Raw genomic sequence first — 21,662 nt, forward strand, 5'->3', positions numbered from 1 at the left:
GGAATGACGTCTCGGCCGTAGTAAAGCCAGGGCTGTTCCCCGTGTTTCGTCTTACATGGAAACTCGTTGCAGCGTCACACGTCACCAAGTGGGAGAAGAGCAGCAGCCGGGGCACGCAGGGAGAGCTTCTGTGCGTACTAAGCCCTCGGGACACCCTCATCGACCCTCGTGCCTTGTTTGACGCGCTTCCTGAGCGACGCCACGCCTGCAACACAAGGGAGGCGTAACAGATTATTCAATTTGTCGGTAACCTTACACCGAGGATGAGGCAAAGCAAAAGAAACATAAAGGTGTCTGACATCGGCCTCCCACAGAATCAAGTGCTAAACCTCGTGTCTGAATCGATGTTCAGGTGCTGCCTCGTGGAAGTACCGAATCGCTAGAAAGATAATTAAGGAAACTCAGAGTTGTTTTTTCAAGAGTGTTCCGGAGTCTGCCTGACAAGTACACACTCTTCATGTGCACCCTCCCCCCTTACCCCCCCTGCCCTCACCCTACCAGTCCTCATCCCGGGAACACAAAGCATCACGTGTCGCTGCAGCCTCCGTATGTCTTGCTTCCCCTTACCTACACTCCATTCCAGACCTCATCCTCCCTCCCCGCCCCTCTCACCCTTTCCTATTCCTTCTTTGTCTGCGAGGTGTAGAGTGTGAGGGAAGGAATAGGTCACTACTGAAAGAAATACTTAATTTTCTTCGAGATCTTTGCTCCTGCCTCTCATTCTAAAAAGACCTGGCCATGGTCTGTGAAACCCTACTAATCTTACACACATTCACGAGTATATCTTTATCGGGTAACATGTTCATATAATCCTGGATGCCAAGAACAAGTCATACCATCGAAATACTCACTCTGTCGGTTCCCTTGGATCTCCACGATGAAGGCGTCCCTGGCGGCACAGAGAAACAACGTGTCAACCATAAATAAGTCACCGAACACTAAATTGACCCAGAAGCAGAAGGACTGGTTGGATGAAAGGAGTTTGGAGTCAAGAGTCAATGTTACCTGTGAGGGAGGGGGAAGGGGGGCGGGGCTTCTGGACCAATGTAGTGTACGAAGGCTATAAATGTAGTGAATTCAAAAAGTAAAGCAGACTCATTACTTCGGTGAGGGATCCTGATTCAGTGAGAACAAACTTCCTCCCGTGTTGAGCATCATGCGGTCACAAGCTTATGAGTACGACATGAGGAAGTGGGAGGCAGGGGGTGAGGCGTGCCGGGGTCGGCGGGGACTCACTGTATGGTGTTGCTCCTCATGGCGGGGATAATGGGGACCTGGGCGCCGTAGCGGTCCTTCAGCAGGATCAAGGCCCCTCGAGGCTGCCCACACAGAGCCGTCAGCCGGTTGGTCAGCTCCTCCGTGCTGATTTTCGAGCTGAAGGTCAACTGTGAATCACCAATGTCGCCCATTACTAGAACGTCCCATTACTACGCCGGAAAAGAAGAGGAAATCAATAAAGAGGGGAAGGAACAGGCATGAAAGTGAAAAGTAAGAAAAAGGAAAGAAAACGTTTGATCACCAATGTCGCTGACATTACTGTAGCCTGACATTTTCCGTTTCATCGTCATTCATAATCATAATAGTAATAATAATAATAATAATAATAATAATAATAATAATAATAATAATAATAATAATAATAATAATAATAATAATAATAATAATAATAATAATAATAATAATAATAATAATAATAATAATAATAATAATAACAGTAATAAAACAATAATAATGATGATGATGATTATGATGATGATGATGATGATGATAATAATAATAATAATAATAATAATAATAATAATAATAATAATAATAATAATAATAATAATAATAATAATAATAATAATAATAATAATAATAATAATAATAATAATAATAATAATAATAATAATAATAATAATAATAATAATAATAATAATAATAATAATAATAATAATAATAATAATGTCTACATACATACATACATACATACATACATATATACATACATACATAATATACACACTCACCCCCTGCACATGGTTGAAGAGCTTGATGAAGATGGTCCTGTTCCTCTGTCCCTCGGTTTCCTTGTGTCTGTGAGCCTCGTCCTCCTTGGCCACGGCGCTGCCCATCCTGAAGGTCGCTCTGTCGGTGGCTCTTCAGAAGGGTCTCTTGACGTTCACTATTAGGCTGTCTGCTCCTCTCCCGCCCTCGCTAGCCTCGAACACGCGCTAAAAACTCATTGTGCTCCACGAGTAGCCTTATTGCCTTCGTTGGAGCAAAAACGGTTCTCGCCTCACCTGGTAAACTAGACAGGGGGTGAGGCAGCCGGTGTGTCCTTCGCCAAGAGTCCTTACAGGCAGCTCAAGGTAGTGATGACTGATCGGCTTTGTCGCCACCCTCGTCCTGTCCCTCACCTTGTCATCTCTCGGCCAGCGTTCGATTCCCACAACTCTTGTAACGACCACGAAAATTTTAGAGCTCCTGCCTTTAGTAGAACTTTTAATTCGTATCTTTTCTTTAAGACAACAATCAAAACGCCGAGTGCATGTAGTGGAAATTCTGACCGTAAACTAAAGCAAAAGGCTCATATTCACCTACCAATTCTGCGTCCACTGACCCAGCACCAGCGTTGCTGGCATGACGTCACACCGTGCCTGCCCTCTGATTGGTCCAAGGGCAGGTAATGGACCAATCACATAACGCTGTTCTGAAAGAAATCCCCATCGATAATCGGACAGGCTAATGAACACCCAAGCAGCCGTGGAGGTGCCGTAACAACAATTCCCAATCACGTCCAGAGACTCGCTGCCAGTATAGACCCTAGTGGAGCCATTCCTTGGTGTGGCAGCCTCCAGCCACACCACCACACATTTTCAGACTCCATCTCCCCCCGGAGCACCCTATCGATGCCTATGACACTTGGTGCAGAGCAACACTGATTGAGGCTCAAGTATGGGTGTACATCGACCAGGGACAGGGAGGAGGAGCCTTGCCGCTGCCCCTCCAGACATGCACAACGATGTGTCGCCTGAAATTGAACAGGTGACATTCTCTAAGTCACACCGCTGCTTGTTTTGACAAGCAAAGAACTCACACACGTTACCCAAAACAGACAACATAAAAACGGCAACACTACACCTCAAAAAAATTTCGTCAACCCATAAAAATACATAAAAAAAACGATTCATGTATTCTGTTTGTCTGCTCATTCATTCATCTGTACCTGTGACTTGATCTGCGTGATTGTTTGTATGTCTTCATTTCAAGACAAGAGAGAAACAATGAGACTGAAACAAAATGCATTTATCATTGTCTGAGTGACAGAATGGGGTAGTAAATATTGCCCTGATTGAGATCATGTATGGGTGAGGATCATTGCTTCAACGTTTCTGTATGAAAAGGAGAGTCCACTTGTGGGAGGAGGGGGAAGGGGAGAGGCGGAGCAAGGTCACGGAACACCTGACAAACTAACTCCGCCGCAGGCTGCGTCTGTTATGCCGGGCACTGCTTGGCCTGCTAAGGTGTTGGCACGTCTGCCCGCAGGGTTGTGGCCGCAGCCCCTGGCCGCAGTCTGCCCCGAAGGTTGCAGCGTCTCCTGCACCGCCCCTCGGATAGCAGGGTCACCTGTCCTGCCATACGGATGACACGGTCCACAGCCCCGCCCCGTGTGTGCCACAGTCCCCAGCCTCGCCCCGTGGATGGCACAGTCCCCAGACCCGCCCCGTGGATGGCACAGTCCCCAGACCCGCCCCGTGGACAGCACAGTCCCCAGATCCGGCCCGTGGATGGCAGGGTCTCCCAGGTGACGGGATGATGCCTGACCCAGCCCCTTCACCTTACCTACCTCCCAACTCACCCACCTGAGGGGGGTGAGGGAGGGACAGCAGCCGGAGGAAAGGATACACTGACGTAGTGTCTGGGGAACCTTTTTTAATATCCTCCCTTTGGCTTTTGGCTTTTGGCTTTTACAACATATGGACAAGGACAAATTTTACTGGACACTGTAAACAAACCATTTAGTATGTCCTTTCTGTCCAGTTTATATCATATACGAATATCATGATCACAATGTCATATTATGTATAGTTATTGTAGAATACTGTGTGTGTGTGTGTGTGTGTGTGTGTGTGTGTGTGTGTGTGTGTGTGTGTGTGAATACATCAGAGTAAACTGCTAGGAACTGTGGGAAGGAGAGAGAAAAAGAGAAAGGAAAGCGAGAGGATGTGGTGGAAAGGTGGCTGAGAGAGAGGACGAGGAGGAGCAAGGGGGGAGAAGGAGGATGGGAAGACGGAGGAGGAGGAGGAGGAGGGGAAGAAGATGGATGAGGAAGAGGAGGTGGGAGGGGAAACGACGGACATAGGGGAGAATGAGGAAGAGGCGGAGAGAGACGAAAAGAAAGAGAAGAGGGAAGAAGACGAAACAAGAAGAAGAGGAGGAGGAAGAGGAGAGACAAGAAGCAGAAGTAGGCGGAGGAGGAGGGGAAGAGGAGGCAAGAAGGAATGATGATGAAATAATTATGATGAAAAAGGAACTGAAGAGGATGATGATCTTGATCCTCACCATCACCCTCACTGTCCTTTCCTTCCCCGAGTGAATTCTGGGTCTGACTCAAGGAGGAAGAGGAGGAGGAGGAGAAGGGGTAAGATGAGATGAGATGAGTTAAGGAGAGGGGGAGAGAGAGCGAGAGAGAGAGAGAGAGAGAGAGAGGGCGATGAGGACTCGGAGATGTGTGAGAATGTGGGGGGAAACTGCAATGATGATGATGATGATGATGATGATGATGATGATGAAGCGAGGCAATGGTGGACAACGTCAGCCACAAGAATAAGTGTGATGTAGTGAGAGCAATGTAGATGATTCCTGCAAGATAGTATAATTTTCATGGTGTGTGTGTGTGTGTGTGTGTGTGTGTGTGTGTGTGTGTGTGTGTGTGTGTGTGTGTGTGTATGTGTGTGTGTGTAGAAGTATGGGTGGATTCTGTATGTGCCTATGTATGTATGTCTGTATGTATGTGAATGTGTAATGTGCGTGTGAATGTGATGTGTATGTGTGTGTGCGCACATGTGTGTGTGTGTGTGTGTGTGTGTGTGTGTGTGTGTGTGTGTATACGTGTGTGTGTGTGTATGTGTGTAAGGGAGGAGGAGAGGGCGAGGGGTAAGGGGGAGGAGGGAAGGGTGGGTTGGAAGTAAGTGGAATCGGGGAGAAGGGGAGGAGAGACTGAGAAAGGGGGATAGAGAGAGAGAGAAAGAGGGGGAGGAGGGGCTGGCTGCTAGGGCGGTGGATGGGAGAAGGGAGGCAGGGAGGTAAGATGGAACGAGAGGGAAGGAAGGAGGGGAGGGAGGGAGGAAGAGAGAGAGAAAAGGGTGGGAGGGAGGGAGCCCTGTGGGCCCTGTGGGATGGATGGGTGGGTGTGGGAAGGGCAGTGACGTGATAGGAGGAGGAGGAGGAGGAAGAAGAGGAGGAGGAGGACATAAAAGGGAGGGTTGGGACGGGGAGCCGGGGAGCAGGGAGGGCGTGGGGTAAGGGCCAAGGGGGGAACAAGGGGGAAGAGTGAAAGAGTGGTGGGTTTGGGAGGGGGAGGGGTGGTGCGGGGCCCCCCTCCCCCCAATCCCCCCGTGGGTGGGAGGGCCCCGGCACGTACTGACTGTATGTCCGTATGTCCCCTAGCCCCTGCCGCTGCTCCTCACATACATAGGTATACATGCCCATCCTGTGTCATGTATACCTCGCACTTTCCACATACAGACATACACACATACGTACACAGGTGCAGAACGAACAGGTGAACCATACACATGTACACCTATCCTCATATCACAAAAATATACACACATACATACATACATGATATACTCAGATGTTTGTTTTACGTACATAACATAGTACACGCACACACACACACACGCACACACACACACACACACACACACACACACACACACACACACACACGATGTTCAAAGTGACAGCACCATTGATTATGTTGAACAAAAATGTGTACATCCATGTAGGCTTGTATGTGTGTATTGGTATTTGTGTGTACTCTATTTTTTTATGTACATGTTTTGTGATGAATGTGTATTTTTTTTTTTTTTTTTTATTGTGTGTGTGTGTGTGTGTGTGTGTGTGTGTGTGTGTGTGCTGTATGCGTGTACAAGTGAATGTAGGTGTGTGTGATGCTCTCTTCCCTTCCTCCCTCAAAATCCCTCCCCCTTCTAGCCTCTCGCCCTCTCCTTTCCTCCCCCTCTCTCTCCCCTGTCATGTCTCCCTCTCTCGCCCTCTCTTCACATTCCCCATCCTCCCGCTCCCCTTCTTCCACTCCCTACGCTAGCCTCTCGTCCTCTCTGTTCCCCCTCACCTTCCTCTCTCTCTCTCTCTCTCTCTTGTTCCCTTCGCTCCCCTCCCACCCCCCCCATCCACCCTTCAGTTCAGTTCTCCCTCCCCTCCTCTTCCCCTCCGCTCTTCTCTTCTTCCTACTTCTTCCTCCCTACCGCCCACCTTCCACCCTCCTCCCCACCCTCCCTCCTCCTCCCGTCCTCCCGCCCACCTTCTCTCGTCTCTCTCAGTCCCCCCCTCCTCACCTCCTCCTCCTCCCTACCTGTCTCCCACTCTCTCTTTCTCTCGCTCTCTCTCTCTACCTCGCTCCCTTCCTCCTGGTCTCCCCCTATAATCCCCCTCCCCCCTTCCTCCTCCTCCTCCTTCACTCCACTCACCCTATCTCCTCCCCTAGTTTACCTCCCTCCCCTCCCCTCCCCTTCCTCCCTCCTTCCCTCATCACGCCTCACTCTCTGGCCTCCCTCGCTTCCTCCCCCCCATCCTCCTCCCCCTCCCCTCCCCGTCCCTCCCCCTTCACTTCCCTCTCTTCCTCCCCTCCTCGCGCCGCACCCTCTCCTCCTCCCTTCCTCTCCCTCCCTTCTTCTCCCTGCTCGTTCTTCACCCCTCCCCCTCTTCCGCTCCTCCTCACTTCCCTCCCTCCCCCTCCCTTCCCTTTCCTTCCCCACCCTTCCTTTCTAGCCTCTCACCCTCTTTCCTCCTCCTCCCTCCGCCCTTCCCCCTTGATTCCCTTCCCCTCTCTCCTCGCTTTCTCCCTCCCTTCTGCTTCCCTCCTCTAGCTGGGTTCTAGTATTTGTTTGTTTGTTTGTCTTCACTGTCTTCTTCTTTGACTTCTTGAGAAAATAACGATGACGAAGACGACGACGAAGGTGATAGAGATGAACACTATCAGTGGTCATAACTTTAAACTATCACAAAACCCTATAAAAAATCATGCACCGCATTCATGTTGCTGCGCATTAGCGAGCACTAAAGTGTAAGTCAACTATTTTCATGTAATCTGCACGCTATTCTGCACGTTATTCTTTGTCCCTAAGTCGCTCAACGTCGCGTTCATAAAGATGGTTCGAAAAAAGCACTGCGTTTATTTTGACGTAAATGTCTTTGGTCGAGCGATATACATGTACAAACATGTTTGAAACATGTATTTCTACAGATCTTTATAACATATATGGACATGAATGTGTATGTACAAAGTCACACAGACATACACACGAACCTCCTTTTCCTCTTCACTCCGCCTTCTTCTCCTCCTCCTCCTTCTGCTGCTGCTGCTCTTCCCCCTAACACCCCTCAACCCCTTTCCGTAGCTCCATCCTCTCTCCCCCTAATGTGATCTACCAAGACCCTCTAAATTGCCAAGTAAATTAATCAATATTAGGCTCAAGACGACCGCTGCTGCTTGGCGAGGCAGTTCCCGAGAGAGAGCCGAGTGAGAAAACCTCACTAGCCACCTTACACTCTCTGTAAATCGTATAAAATACCTCATTCTCGTAAAAAAGGGAGGCGAGGGAGGGTCATTGCGCAATCCTTATCCTCCCTCCCCTCCTAGGGCTGTCATCTCAAGGGAGAGTTTTGATTGGCCGAGAGGAGAGGCTGGCGCTGGTTGGCGGAAAGCTCGCCCCTCTCCCTGCCAGGACCCTGCCTCCCTTCCTCAGGCACTCGGGAGCAACAGCCGCTGGAGAGAGGACACCGCCGCTCTTCCTCGCAGTTTTTCTCGACTTTCAAGTCTTTTACGTGGTGACAGTTGACAGTCGCCGCACCATAGGACACCATAACGTAAGTGTAGCAGTGCGTGGCTTCCTTATTGTCGTAGATGGGTTAGGGAGCGTAAGGCTGATGTATAAAGATGGGAGAAGAGAGGCGCAACAAAGACTAAGGAAGAAAAGTTACTTTCTATGGGGGGGAGGGGCAGGAGAGGCGAGGAGGGAAAGACGGATAAATTAGGGAAGATCCTTAAAGGAGTTATGTGCAACTTGGGTGTTGTGGGAGTGTTAGCCGCGGCCCAGGGAGGAGAGTTAGACGTCTTGTTGGGAGTAGAGGTGGGAGTGGTAACTTGTCAAACTTCGGAGTCCTCTCTTCCATCAAGATATGTTTCAAATGTATTGCCAGAAGGTCGGTATAACCTCGCATGTTAAGTTATGGTCACGTAATCTTTACACAGGCAAGAACAGAAAATATCGCAACCCTAATATTTCCCTGTTCTAACCCATGTAAAGAATTCGTAACTTTTAACTTATCATGCGAGGTTACACCGGCCTTCTGGCAATTCACTAACATGGTTGTGTCTTTTCAATGGTTTTCTTATAAACGAGACTTGAGCTACCAGTGAGTGAAAGGCTCCAACACTCAGGACCTTTTTTCCCCAGGTACGGAGGTGGGACTAGCATGGCCGAAGGGATGTTGTCCCTGTCGTGGAACAATCACAGCAGCACCTTCACCCACACCCTCGCCACCCTCAGGGAGAAGGTGAGTGTGGCCCGCCTTTCTGTGCTTTCAGGTAACGCATAAGTATGTACTTAACAACAACAACGTTTTATTTTAACATTTCATTAACAGACAGTTTTATTATACTGTATGATTGATATGTTGTGCATAGGGACTTGGAGGTGACAGATGATTTGTCTGAGGGAGACGAGCAAACCTGGAATACCTGCAGACGGGTGCGAGGTGCTGCACCAGCCCCGCCAGGTGCGAGCCGCCGTGCACGCAGGGGGTGATTTCCTTCGTGTGTGTGTGTGTGTGTGTGTGTGTGCGCTTGAGAAAATCGCGGGATTTTGACAGTCAAAGACTGATTATATCCGTAGTATGATTTTATAAACTTTCGAAGAAAGCATCACGTCACCTAAAAAAAAAAAAAAAAAAACTAAATGAGTGTGAGAATGTCTACTTGAAGAAAGTGTACCATCATAACAGTAATGTGTTCAAAGTGTAGTGCTCAGTTATAGTGGTGTCAGAATGTCTAAGCAGGCTGTCTGGATGGCCGGGGAGGCTGTGGCAGATTGGTGGAGTACAGGAATAGGTAAAAGAGAATAACCCCCAAGACCCTTTATTAGGAATATCACTGACCCCCCCCCTCCCCCCCCACACACTTAATGTTTAGATAACTGCAGATGAGTGTCATTGTACTAGATTAAAAAAAATTAGGTGATCTTTTTTTAAGGAAGTAGTAGAACAATGCATGTTTTAAAGCTTAATACAAGCCTATTCAGATGTCACAGCTTAGGGGAGGAGAAATGGTAATGACCCCGGGGAACAAGGTTGAGGTTCCCCAAGGGGATGCTGGAGTTGAGAACAACTCAAGAGTCAGACAACCATGGTCAATTGATTTTGCTTTTGTGTGAATTTGTTGGTTTGCAGAAAAAAGTGTCTCAATAGCCTTCAGTTTCAGCCACATTTCTGGGACCTTTCCATCATCTTCAAGGCATCAGGACACAAGTGCAGAGGGGGGGAGGGGGATGCAATGGTCATGCATGACCTGTTTTAAAGTCAAGGAGTCTCCCTAATTTGCCTGAATGACAAAACTCACTCTAATGAATGATCAAATACCCCACAGCATCCATTTACCACTTCTAGCTAATCAGTTAATTCATTCAGTATCAGCAGCCCCAAAGCAAATAACTCAGAAGAATATATATTTTCCTGATGTATATAAAGTAATTTATTAATATCAGCAAGGAAAGTTATAGTTCTCAAAGTACTCAAGTAATAGTGTGTAGTGTTAGCAAATAGATGAGTGGCCCCTGTACCCCTATAATAATCTACTTAACAGGAAGATAACAAGTCAGATGAACTTGGCAAATATAATGGCCTGGCAGTGTATGTTTCAGGGACAGAATGCAGTTTGTAGTATCATACTGCAGAATTTTTTTTAATGATTCAAGAGTAATGTTAGAATTTTTCTTTACATGATACTTTTTCAGTTTATTCTACATTCAAGACTGTTGAGTAACTCCTTCATTTTTCCACAGGAGAGGTACACAGATGTCACCTTGTCCTGCGAGGGGAGGTTCTACCCGGTGCACAAGCTTGTACTGTCAACATGCAGCGAGTACTTTATGCGCATGTTTGAGTTGACGCCCTGCAAGCATCCTGTGGTGGTGCTTCAGGATGTCAAGAGCAAGGAGATGGAGGCCTTGCTGAGCTACATGTATGCTGGGGTCGTGAGTGTGGCCCAGAGTGACCTCCCTCAGCTCATCAAGGTTGCTGAGGCCCTCCAGATCAAGGGCTTGGCAGTCCCTGATGAAAACCTTTGCAGCAACATGAAATATGGGCACACTTGGAGCCCCACAGATGACAGGAATAGTCCCTTTCCAAAGAAGATCAAAAGGGAAGAGAATGGAACACAGACACATAGGATTTCTGAACCCAAGCCGGGAATAAGTCCCCAGTCTGTGACTCGACACAGCCCTCAAGGCTACAATGCCATTGGTTCATCTTACGGTAATGCCATGAATCCTCACAGGTACTCCCCATACAACAGGGAAGGAGAGGTACTTTCAGCCAACAGGGGTGGCAAGAAGGACCAGATCATTGTCCCAAGAGTCACACCAAAGATGGAACACAAATTTGGAAACAGAAATAATAAGCAGACCAACTATAAATCATATCCAAGAATAGACAACAGCTACAAGGGCATGTACAGACCAGACAAGGCACGAATGGATGACCACAGAGACTCCATGTCTGATGAGAGTCACGACAACCGGTACCTGGACACAGACGATGAAAATTCTTCGGAAATGCAGGTATGGATGAACTTTTTAGTCACATACTCTCTAAAACAGGAATTCGTAAAGTAATTACATTGTTAATTGTCCATTACACCATTAAGGAATCATATAATTTAGACACTATGTAAACTCTTACTCTGAAAGATCATCTAATTTTTCATTCTCATTTACAGGAAGTTTTGCCCGTGAGTCTAGTAAAGGTGGAGGTGAAGGATGATGAAGATGATGAGCACATAGATGTGGATGACACAGGCATTGACTCCAACCATGAAGCCAGCCAGCCCCTGCCCCTCCTGGTCCCCAAGCGCGAGCCCGCCGAAGACTACCGTTCCGTGTCCTCAGGCTCTGAGCGGGTAGGGTTGTGAGAATGTTCAAGAGTCCTGTCATGGTTTTTACTTCATAATTTGTAGTGTGTATCATATAATTTACATGCACACACACACACATATACTACACAACTGTCTTGGGAATGTATCTCATGCATTGACAATGTACATGAGAACACTGAACTCCCAGACTTGCCGTGCTAGCCATGATCCAGCTTGTTCATCGCCATTAGTCGCGTAGCTTCCTTCCAGCTGCATTGTTAGGCCAGTAAGGAGAGAAGGTATAGTGAGTAGAGATGACTGAAGGAATAAACTTTGCTGGATAAATACATATATAGTATATATATTAGAGAAGTTCTTGGTAACTTGGTTATAAGGTCACCAGAATATTAATGCACTGAAAAGTATATTACAAGGGTTAATTTTCTTATACCAAATAGTCTATTCAAAAGTTTTATTTTTATCATACTGTGAACATGTTTCCACTATTAATTACAGAATTTCTGAAGAAAATCATGTATTATATTGTTTGACTAAATTGCACATTTGGTGCTCTGGTCAGAGCTCATCACTTGCAGTTCAGGTTTTTAACCTGTGTAAAAGTGAGGCACTGCTGGCCCAGACAATGGAAAGATTATGATAAATGAAGTATTTCCAGATATTTGGATTCTCAAGAGCTATTGGCCTACAAGAAATCTAGCTTTGTTTTTTTGCATCTAGTCTTCTTTAAGCTTTGTTAATATTTTATGTACGTAATAATTAACACTTTCTCATGAAAATGAGAACTTTTTTTTTTCATGACAATTGTGAACACTTATAAGCATTATTAGTGAATCAGTATTAATGCCACCACGAGGTCCCTTATTGTTTAGCAGCAACACTTGCTCTCATTCACCAGTGACGACTAGACCCTGGAATTGTGAAGCACAGTTAACGGTCTTGTCATTGGGGCACATGATTGTATGCCAAGTTCCTAAGTTTCTTTTTCCTGCTATAGTTAGTGGACCTAGTGGCTACTTGTAAAATACTTCCTTGATAAACTAGCTTGAATGTTTCTCTAATTTGTCTCATTGAAAGAATAATATATCAGATATTGATTTGAGTTTCTCTTATCACTTGAAATAACAACATGTTTCAGTATGTATCATAAATGCTTATTTGTTCATGTTGCTGGGATAAATGCTTCCTTCCTACATCCATGAGTTCTATTGTAGAAGTAACATGTAGCACATGATTGTTCATACTCCTGTTCAGTACAATTCTAAATATTTTAGTGCTTGGTATGAAAAGTAAAATACAGAGAATATATAAGTAAACAACAATTAACTATTTGACTTCAACCTGGCCAAAACTAGAATAAGATCTGCATGCAACTAAACATCAGCTTTGTGGTGAGTTGCTGAGGATTGTGAAGAACTGACGACCTCTTGTCTCAAAGGAAAAAAAGAAATATATTGAAAACTCGGATAGTTTTGAGGAACATTTTTAGTTCACAAAGAAGTGAAGGAGTTATACATATTATAAATCTTCACCATTAACATGGCTGATAAAATCACAGACTCTGCTCACACTTGTTAAACATATTAAAAGCTTACAATGGTATATTTTTCTTTGAATTGGAAAAAAGTCATGCTCAGAATCATTATACCTCAAAATAATGGAGATCTCCTTGTTTGCTGTGGTTCAATATTGTTATCTACAAAATAGCTGCATGAAACATCAAACTGCTGAAGATCTGTACTTTAAGCCTAATTAGCATTCTCTGCTAGACTTTGCTGACATGACTGACAGATGTTGGTATATGCACCATGGTTTGATGCTTCCTAGGGGTCCATGCAGGGTCCATGCAGAAATCAAGTGTTCCCACAAAAGTTTAAATCTTTAACCCAGGTAAAACCATGGCAAGTACTGTTAAAAAAAAAAAAGATCAGTTAAAAGACTTTGGGTCCACATCATAACAACTTCAGTAAATCACTTAAAGCAGTTTTAACTCACCGTAAACTTCTTTATACCATATCATAAATTAAATGACAGGACAGGCACTGCTTCTACACTGCTGGATTCAAGTGCTCCTCAGCTCCCAAAAAGCTGGGTGCATCTAGATACCAGACAATTTTAAAGGGGTGTTGAGTGCATCACATCATCTCAATACAAGTCAGTAATGGTACCCAAGGGTATCCTACCACTGGTGCTATTAAGATGGAAATATTAAGGTGCTTGAACAGAGAATTCATTTTGATACACAACTTTTTACTTTTGTGCCTCATTTCTGTGTGACAATGTACCATTGTGACAAACCAAGTTTCCATAGGGTGGCAAAAATAATAATTAATTAATTAAGATGGAAATATTAAGGTGCTTGAACAGAGAATTCATTTTGATACACAACTTTTTACTTTTGTGCCTCATTTCTGTGTGACAATGTACCATTGTGCTGGGTGTCAAGACTCCTCCCAAACCTGCCACTGATCAGTCACTCAGACTTACGATGCAACAAACCAAGTTTCCATAGGGTGACAAAAATAATAAAATCATAATTATCAATAGGTATCTTTATCACTAATTAATATCATAATTATTATTTCTAATATCTTAATATACTCATTGGTAAATCAGGTGTCATTCCATATGAATTTGTATATTTGTCTTATTCATACCTAAACTATGTTACAATTCCCCTTACTTTGAAACTGAGTATGACTGAAAGTCATGTTTTCCCTTATCCTCATCATCAGTCACAGATCTGCTGGCTGCTTACCTGTAGTTGCCCTTGATAATATGTAGCTTAGGTGGTGTTGTCCAAGTCTTGGTGATTCTCCTTTCAATGGCCTGTTGTGCTGGCCAGAATTTCAGCTGCAATCCTTCGAAACAAAAACAATGAATTCATGAAAATTCCATCAATATCGTACCAGCTCAACACTTCCTTCATTGTTACAGCCAAACCTTCATTATCCTCCCTGGATAGCCCTGCGGGAAGCACACTAAGGCTGGATCAGTGGTGGGAAGCTGCTCCTAACTCATTCCATCTCACTGATGAGCCAGGGAGATGGACATTAACACTAGTTCACCTTCAAGAGTGTTATTGTTCCTCTGGTGTGTGGGAGAGACTGTTGCAGAGGACAACTTCATCTCCTGACACATCTCACACTTTCCTGTGAGGGATAAATTACTTGGTTACAAGTCTCTTGGCCTGGATGGAATTCTAAGTTAATGTCTTAGAGTCTGACTTGAGTTTTGCAGTGGCCTTGAGTCAACCATGCACTCACACAGGGAATGTTCTGTTCAGAGTACATGCCTCCCCAGGGTCCACTAGGATTCCTTCCTTCTGTTGTATCAGTATGGTTCACTTCTCATATTTTCTGCCCTCATTTGTCACAGGTGCCTTTGGCAGGTGTAGTACAAAGTCATTCATCATAATGATTCCTTTAAACATCTTTATCAGCTTATAGTCATATGTAGTAAAGAACGATGATTTTTAACGATTTTTAGATGGAATATCAATACCTGTTTACTCTCATTATTGTAAAAAAGTTGTATTCTTCAAGGTGGTAAGTGCAGATATTTTGTAACTTTAATCACATAAACTTTCATTGTATATAATGATATACTTAATTAATGGAAACAATAATCTGTGTATATATTATGTAAAACTGCTATGGATAAGAGAAAATAAAGTTAAGGGATATACTTGTTTGCAGTTTGTCATGGCTGTCATCATTCATTCATTAGTTCCAGAGTCCAGTGGCTGGAGGCCCTATGCCTTAACGCACCATGGACTTGATGTGAGTTACTATACCTGATTCAGGTCTAACTAGGCTCGCATGTATTAACCCACCACTTAGAGCTACACACCACACATGCAAGTGATAACATCTTTGATTAGGTCCAGCACAGTGGTAAAGTGTCTATGGCTTGTTGCACTAGCCACCAAATTTTCCTTACGTCCAGGCAGCAGTACGGCATGCTGCCCTGCTTATAATGTGTTGTTATTTGTTATATTAGAATAGTGAAAGTAATGGAAGGCGTTTTCAATTCAGTAGCGCATTATTTTGTCTATCAAATATTGATTATTCATTTATGCAGGAGACACAAAGTGATTGTAATAACTTGTTGAGGGAACATGGCAAATATTCAACAGTGTGGATTCTTGAAATGGAAAATGAAGAAGGAATCCTCACTTCTACACAATCAAATTCTGCAAAGGCCTTGAATATATAATTATGTAGGGAATCAAGCCCTTGAGCATATTAAGTGTTAAGGCATCCCCTTCAGCAGTCTGTATATGGCAGCAACCTGTTCCTTGTTAATTAAGCTTTCAGGTGTAGTTATTGTAGGTAAAATGAACATAACTCGAGTTTTCCATCAACTGAATGGACCTCTATTCAAAATTCACTTGGTTTAAATAAACTACTGCTAATATTAAAGATAACCACAAGGTTAAGTGGCTGAGCTGTATCTTTATTTTCTTGTTTTGATAAATTGTCTTGCATTTAATTCTCAGCTGATGGATGTATAGCTACTGAGTCATTCAGAAAAGAAAGATAAATCAAATGCAGTGATACATAAAAAAACCTAAAAGTTGTTACTACACGCTTGCATAATGGGTTGAGCATATTGGCTGGTAAAGGCGACATGGCAGGGCTGTTCTGCCAGTCTTCACATTATATAAAAAAACACCCATCAATATGTGGCAAGATAATTTGCTCAAATGTATTGAAAGCTTGAGAGAAGTCAGTTTTTGTTAATGACTTCAAACATCATTATTTTTTACACAAAGCTATTACTGTACTAATGTCTGCACCAAAAATTCTGAAATAGCTGCTGGGAAACTTACATATGAGAAGTTATTTGTATTATGATTTTGGAAGTATTGTAGAATATCACAAACAACTGAGAAAGTGAATCAAGTATTTTGGGTTTGTAAACTGCATAGAGTATTTGTGTAGTGTATTCCTCTGAAAGATATGCTAGCATGAACATACATGTAGATATATTTATACTGATATATGACAAGTATATTTGTTGTGCCAAGTAAGAGGCACAGGTTGGCATGGTATCACAAACTCTAGGCCCGCAGTTGTTAGATTAAGTAAATGTTAGAGTACAGATTTTTTTTTTTTTTAGCTGTGTATAAATTGAAATACAACTTAATGTTCATAGTATTTATCTCACTGGAGATAGGCCTAGTGACAACTTTGTCATTAATAATAATCAGTTACACAAATACAGTGTAAAACTACTAATTAAACAGTTATAGGTGAGACAAATTATTGTATGCTTAGGTACGTAGAGGTCAATAGTTACAGTCCTATCATAGATGAGGGAGTCAGTGTCCATGGCAGTATATATGAATGTGAGTTTAATTGTTTATATAGTAGTTAGCAAGCATTTTGTTGCCTTCCTTTGTACATATGTAGCACAACCTATGTTTATCATTACATATCTTTATTTGATGGTTCTTGAAATTTGTAGAATAAAACTTGCAATCGGATCATATATAGTTATTGGTGCTAGCTATGAGTTGGTTATGTTATCGTTCAGCAAAACCAGTGTAGCCTTACTATTATTATTTATCAATAAATACGTAGCTCAAAAGGACTAATTTATTTGCGGTCTTAATTATGGGCGTGCAGAAAGGTTGCAGGCGTGGTGTGCTCATGGCAGGGCCGGGCAGCGAGTGTTCTGGGCGTGCAGCAAAAGAACCGCTGCAGGACCCCGAGGAAAATAACTAATGCATCTAATTAATATATACGGCTGCTACACATAGGAGCAACCCAGTATTATGATAGCGAGAATATATAAATATGTATAGTATAACTGTGATGTTAAAGCAAAGCCCCTTGTAATGACAGACAACGAAACAGAGGCGCCTTTAGCCAATGGCCTTTCATAGTCTTGAGGTTTATAGAAGGTTCTCACTGCACATTTTGATCCATTGTGTTCGTTTTTTGTTTTTATCACGAGTTGACTTTGCCTTTTCAGTAGCTACTAAACTTCGTAAGCTCGCCATCTCTGTCAAACCAGGACATCACTCACTCACAGCACATCTTGATTCACTGTGTTTTTTGTTTTATTACGTGTGAGTTAACCTTGCCCTCCCAGTATTTAAGGTTATACGCTCGCCCTCTCTGTCAAGGCAGGGCATCACCAGTACTGTGTGTGTATGGTTATAATATGTGAACGTGGAACGCTGTTGGCACCACTCGGTTACATGACCATGACACTGATGGTTGTCAAATAATTGATCCTGTCAGGAAGAGCACGTCATTACGACATCACTTGTAGGAAGGCTTGCAAATCTGTATAGATTTAATGTCTGTGAATGTTTTTTGAGACTAGTGACCGGTCAGTGTGGAGGCAGTCTTGATCGTGTTTCAGTGTTGGCTATAGTCCACAAGATACAATGAACTAAATTGTTTATTAGATTAATTATATAATATATTCAACATATGTATGGTTTTTCATTGTAATCCCAGAAGTTTGCAGTTAAATTACAGGTAAGTGTGTGTGTGTGTGTGTGTGTTGATAACTGTGGGTAGCCTACTATTGCCAACTTGCCAGCTGGGGTGAGGGGCGGGAAACAGTCATACTTTACTAACGACCACGCGCGCTGAAGCTATCGCCCATGTGACTATCGTTCATGCCTGTGTGCAGAGGTTGACGCCCCGTAGTGTGTGTGATGTGAGGCAGTTGGATAGTTGGAGGGGAAGACTAGAGCATCAGGTGGAGAGATGAGTCAAATTTGGGTCTGGAGGAAGAGCTTGCAGAAGACAGAAACTACTGGCGACAACATAACAGAGCGTCCGATCCCATTATATAGGAATTATGGCAAAGTAGAAGAAGATAAAAATAAGAAGTAGTTGGGTAATTGGGCCGTTGGATGCAGCTTCAAGTGTCACTTTAGAGATCCGCCATGTGAGGCTACACGGTGACGGGGAGGGAAGCGGCGGACATGGGCGTTGAGAGATGTTCTTGAAGGCCGCGGTGTGTGACGTCCCAGCGGTGAAACATCAAGAGAATTGCAGAGCCCGTTTTCCTAAATGTATCGGCACCTCAGTTGGCCACGATGAAAAGCCTCTCGTACCAACTGCTGGGATATTCATGAACTGTTTTGTGATCCTAGTGATAGTTTTACACGATGTCTGCATCTTGAATGGGAAACTCACTCACGAGAACCCGGTTAATCTTCTCCGTGGCCTTAGGAGAGTCGTGGTGGGAATCCGATAGCCTACATTTTAAGAATATGGGCATGGGTCCCTCGAAATTATTAGATGCAGATGTGTACGTAAAAGTTGTTTAAAAGTATCGATGAAATGAGTCAAGGAAACAATTATTACCTTCGGATAATCTTAAAGTGATTCGTGGAGATATCCCATCATACTTCACATCCTCGTCTCCATCACCTCGCAGCCTCCATGATAAGGTAAGGCAAGAAATGGTTCCAGGTGTTCTATAAGTGTTTTCATTCATCTAAAACCTCTAATCTTAGGCTCCCATTGGCACGTTTTATTTATGTACGCAGAGATTAATAGTAAGTTATGTTAATTGTTATCTAGACAAAATTTCAATCTTGGGTTTCTTATGTTAGTTTTTCTTGTTTTAGTATTTTTTAATTATCTTATGGTATTGTGCCGGAAAACTCAGGTTACAAAAGGATTAGTTAATGAAAGGAATATATAAAAAGTACCCTAATGGCAAGGAAAAAGTAAGAATAAGAGAGGAGGAGGAGAGAAAAGGTGAGGAAGGAGGTAACAGGAATAAGAGAGGGAGGAAGAGGACGAGGGGAAGGGAGAAGTAGGAGAGGCTAGGGGAGGGAGAGGGAAGAGGAGGGAGGGAGAAGAAAAGATTTATAGGGGAGAGAGAGAGGGGGGAAGGAGGAAATATAAGAGAGAGGAAAGGAAGAGGAGAAAGAGAGGAACATAGGAGGAAGAGGGAGAGGGGTAGGAGTCTTCAGTCTGCAGTTGAGACACAATATAAACTTATTCCCATTGCGCATGTATTCATCACTCCATTCACCTCCACAAACCTGAGAAAACAACGACTCATTATTCGCTATATACAACAGAGAGAACGGCTGGTGTGATTTTGACCTAGCTGTTTGCATTCGTAATCGTTTTGTACCATTCTGACGTAAGAGGAAAAGTGTGCTAAAAATACCGAGTTGCAGATGAGCTGGTGGTTAGTTTACATTCCTATTTTTCCTCAATGCACAAGGCAGTCATTTGGGGTCGTCTTAGCTTTCCACGACCTGTGATATTATTGTGTCTCCTGAGGGGGATAAATACTTCTCGCCTTCACTGACGAGGCGCTGAGCAACGTGGGAAGAAGTTACTGAAAGGTACACTATATTAATCATTGTTGTGCTTACGTGTTGAGTCTGTGATCTGTGTGTTTTAATATTTATTGTGTGCACTGGTTTAGCGCGTTCCATGATATAGGTTAGTTTTCTTATAGACGCTTCCACCTTTCATGTCAACTATTTTCAAAGGTCAAAGATGAGATCAGTCTGTTTCTAATGAGTGTTTTTGTAGGTTCATGGTACAGAGAAAGGAGCAAATTACCACCAGGATCATTAAACTATCCCTGGAAATGCCCAGAACTCCTACGAAAGCCATGTCAAGTAAATATGTCTGCTTAGGCGCCGAAATGTTTAATGATTCGGTCCTAGGCTAGTTGTTTAGGGTTTCTTCATCTCGGCGCATATCCTAGGATTTATGTGATGTGTTGTAATTCTTATGCCACTGGTTCAACGTTACTTTATTCCATTTCATTGTAGCTTGAGTGTTTTTTTATTTTATTTCCAGGAACTATTTGTAGCCTAGGAAAATATGAGGTGTGTTTAGCGATTCATTCTCATTATAGCCTCGTTAATTTGGGTGTTAGTATCATCACGGCATTGCTCTAGCGCTTCCTGATATCACGATAGCCTAGTCAAGATCAGGTGTGTTTTTATTTTTTCAAGGCATTGGTGTGTTTATTTTCTAGTGCATAATATTATTTCATAGTAGCCTGGTTCTTTTTTATGATTATATTTGTTTTCCTCAATTTTTCTTATTTTCCTCATAATGTATATATTAGTCCGTTTGTTTGTCAGTTTATGTTTCGTTAACTGTATGTTTTTTTTTTTCCTTTATTACGGTATTTATTTACATGTAAGATAACCATATGATTTTACCATAATTATGAAGTTTGTTTATTTTTCTTTCATGTGGCTCTTATTTTACCGTTCTGTTTGTTTTGCAGCTCCCACAGGAGTTACCGTTCTCTGCCCCGCCTCCCCAGCCTGCTCGTTTCCGCCACACCCACCGGGCTCCGGGCGGATGGGCCGAGGTGTCCTGGGTTGGCTGGTGAGGATGATGTGGCTGATGCAGGTGCTGGGAGCCGGACAGCAAGGTGGGTGACGGTGTGTGTGTGTGTGTTCCTACTTATTATTTTTTTTTCATAATTTTGTAAAGCTTTGAATGCTTTCATATTTCATCTAATTTTACCTTAGAAATTCTTAAACTTACATTAATATAAATATGCACATAAGATTTTATTTGGTAAAGCATTCCATTCACCAATTGTTCGGTTTGAGTGACTGTTTTCTTAGATATGTATCAACTCTTACTGTATAATTTATTGCTTCTTCTTGTCGATGCTAGCTACAGAATAATATATATTATCACAAAATCACAAAATTGACCTCTCTTCTCGCCTCTACGTTATTTTTTTTCCGTTGCCGGAACAGCATATAGGAGGCTTTATCAATGCTGTTTTTGTTTTTGCCCTTGAGTTGCTTCCCTTTCTGTAGAGAAAAAAAAAAAAACATCCTTGAATATAGCTATGTCCTTTTCCTCCCACAGCGTCCACGTCGAGATTGTCTGAGAGCATCTTGTCAGCAGCTTCCGAGCCCCCCACTACGACCCCAGCCGCCCAGCCCTCCTCCCACCCCACGCCTCTGCCCACGGGCCACCCCCCGCCCGCCCACACACCTGACGGGTACCTGCAGCTCAGCGTCACCTCGTCCGCCCACCTCCTCTTCGTGTCCGTCAACGATAAAGTGGTGAGAGTTCTTCTGCGTTGCTACCTTATACTTTTTTTTTTTTTAATATATACTGCCTTTACTACTACTTCTCCTCTTCCTCCTCCTCTTTCTCCTCCTTCTGCTCCGTCGCCTTCCCATCCTCCGCCTCCTCCTCCTCCTCCTCTTCATTTCCTCCTCCTCCTCCTCCTCCTTCTCCTCTTTCTACTACTACTACTACTACTACTACTACTACTACTACTGCTGCTACTTCTTCTTCGT

General features: G+C 43.5%; 2 protein-coding genes and 1 long non-coding RNA gene across 3 annotated transcripts in view; 2 read left to right on the top strand and 1 right to left on the bottom strand.

The window, feature by feature from the left end:
• LOC127001765 (uncharacterized) overlaps positions 1-3,991 on the bottom strand; it is a 4,225-nt gene extending 234 nt beyond the window's left edge. The window contains exons 1-4 of the mRNA XM_050866913.1: positions 2,010-3,991; positions 1,237-1,385; positions 852-889; positions 1-205 (exon numbers count right to left, since the gene is read on the bottom strand). The exon at positions 1-205 is cut by the window's left edge and continues 234 nt beyond it. Of these exons, the coding sequence (XP_050722870.1) occupies positions 138-205; positions 852-889; positions 1,237-1,385; positions 2,010-2,114 (360 nt within the window). The 5' untranslated portion in view covers positions 2,115-3,991 and the 3' untranslated portion in view covers positions 1-137. The remainder of the gene's footprint in view (positions 206-851; positions 890-1,236; positions 1,386-2,009) is intronic.
• A 3,942-nt stretch (positions 3,992-7,933) lies between these two features.
• LOC127001767 (protein abrupt-like) lies at positions 7,934-17,827 on the top strand. Its single transcript, XM_050866917.1, has 5 exons — positions 7,934-8,097; positions 8,688-8,787; positions 10,290-11,066; positions 11,225-11,404; positions 14,315-17,827. Exons 2-5 carry the CDS (start codon positions 8,707-8,709, stop codon positions 14,360-14,362), a joined length of 1,086 nt encoding a protein of 361 aa, XP_050722874.1. The 5' UTR covers positions 7,934-8,097; positions 8,688-8,706; the 3' UTR covers positions 14,363-17,827.
• A 1,494-nt stretch (positions 17,828-19,321) lies between these two features.
• LOC127001840 (uncharacterized) lies at positions 19,322-21,420 on the top strand. Its single transcript, XR_007755480.1, has 3 exons — positions 19,322-19,715; positions 20,621-20,770; positions 21,223-21,420. It is a non-coding gene; the product is annotated as an uncharacterized LOC127001840 (long non-coding RNA).
• The last annotated feature ends 242 nt before the right edge of the window (positions 21,421-21,662 follow it).

This window comes from Eriocheir sinensis, chromosome 21 (genome assembly GCF_024679095.1).
Source record: "Eriocheir sinensis breed Jianghai 21 chromosome 21, ASM2467909v1, whole genome shotgun sequence".
NCBI lineage: Eukaryota > Metazoa > Arthropoda > Malacostraca > Decapoda > Varunidae > Eriocheir > Eriocheir sinensis.

Coding starts and splice junctions, on each gene's coding strand:
- LOC127001767 (XM_050866917.1), top strand. CDS start 8,707: ATGGCCGAAGGGATGTTGTCCCTGTCGTGGAACAATCACAGCAGCACC. Junction 8,788..10,289: donor TCGCCACCCTCAGGGAGAAG/GTGAGTGTGGCC, acceptor ATTTTTCCACAG/GAGAGGTACACAGATGTCAC. Junction 11,405..14,314: donor TGTCCTCAGGCTCTGAGCGG/GTAGGGTTGTGA, acceptor TCATTGTTACAG/CCAAACCTTCATTATCCTCC.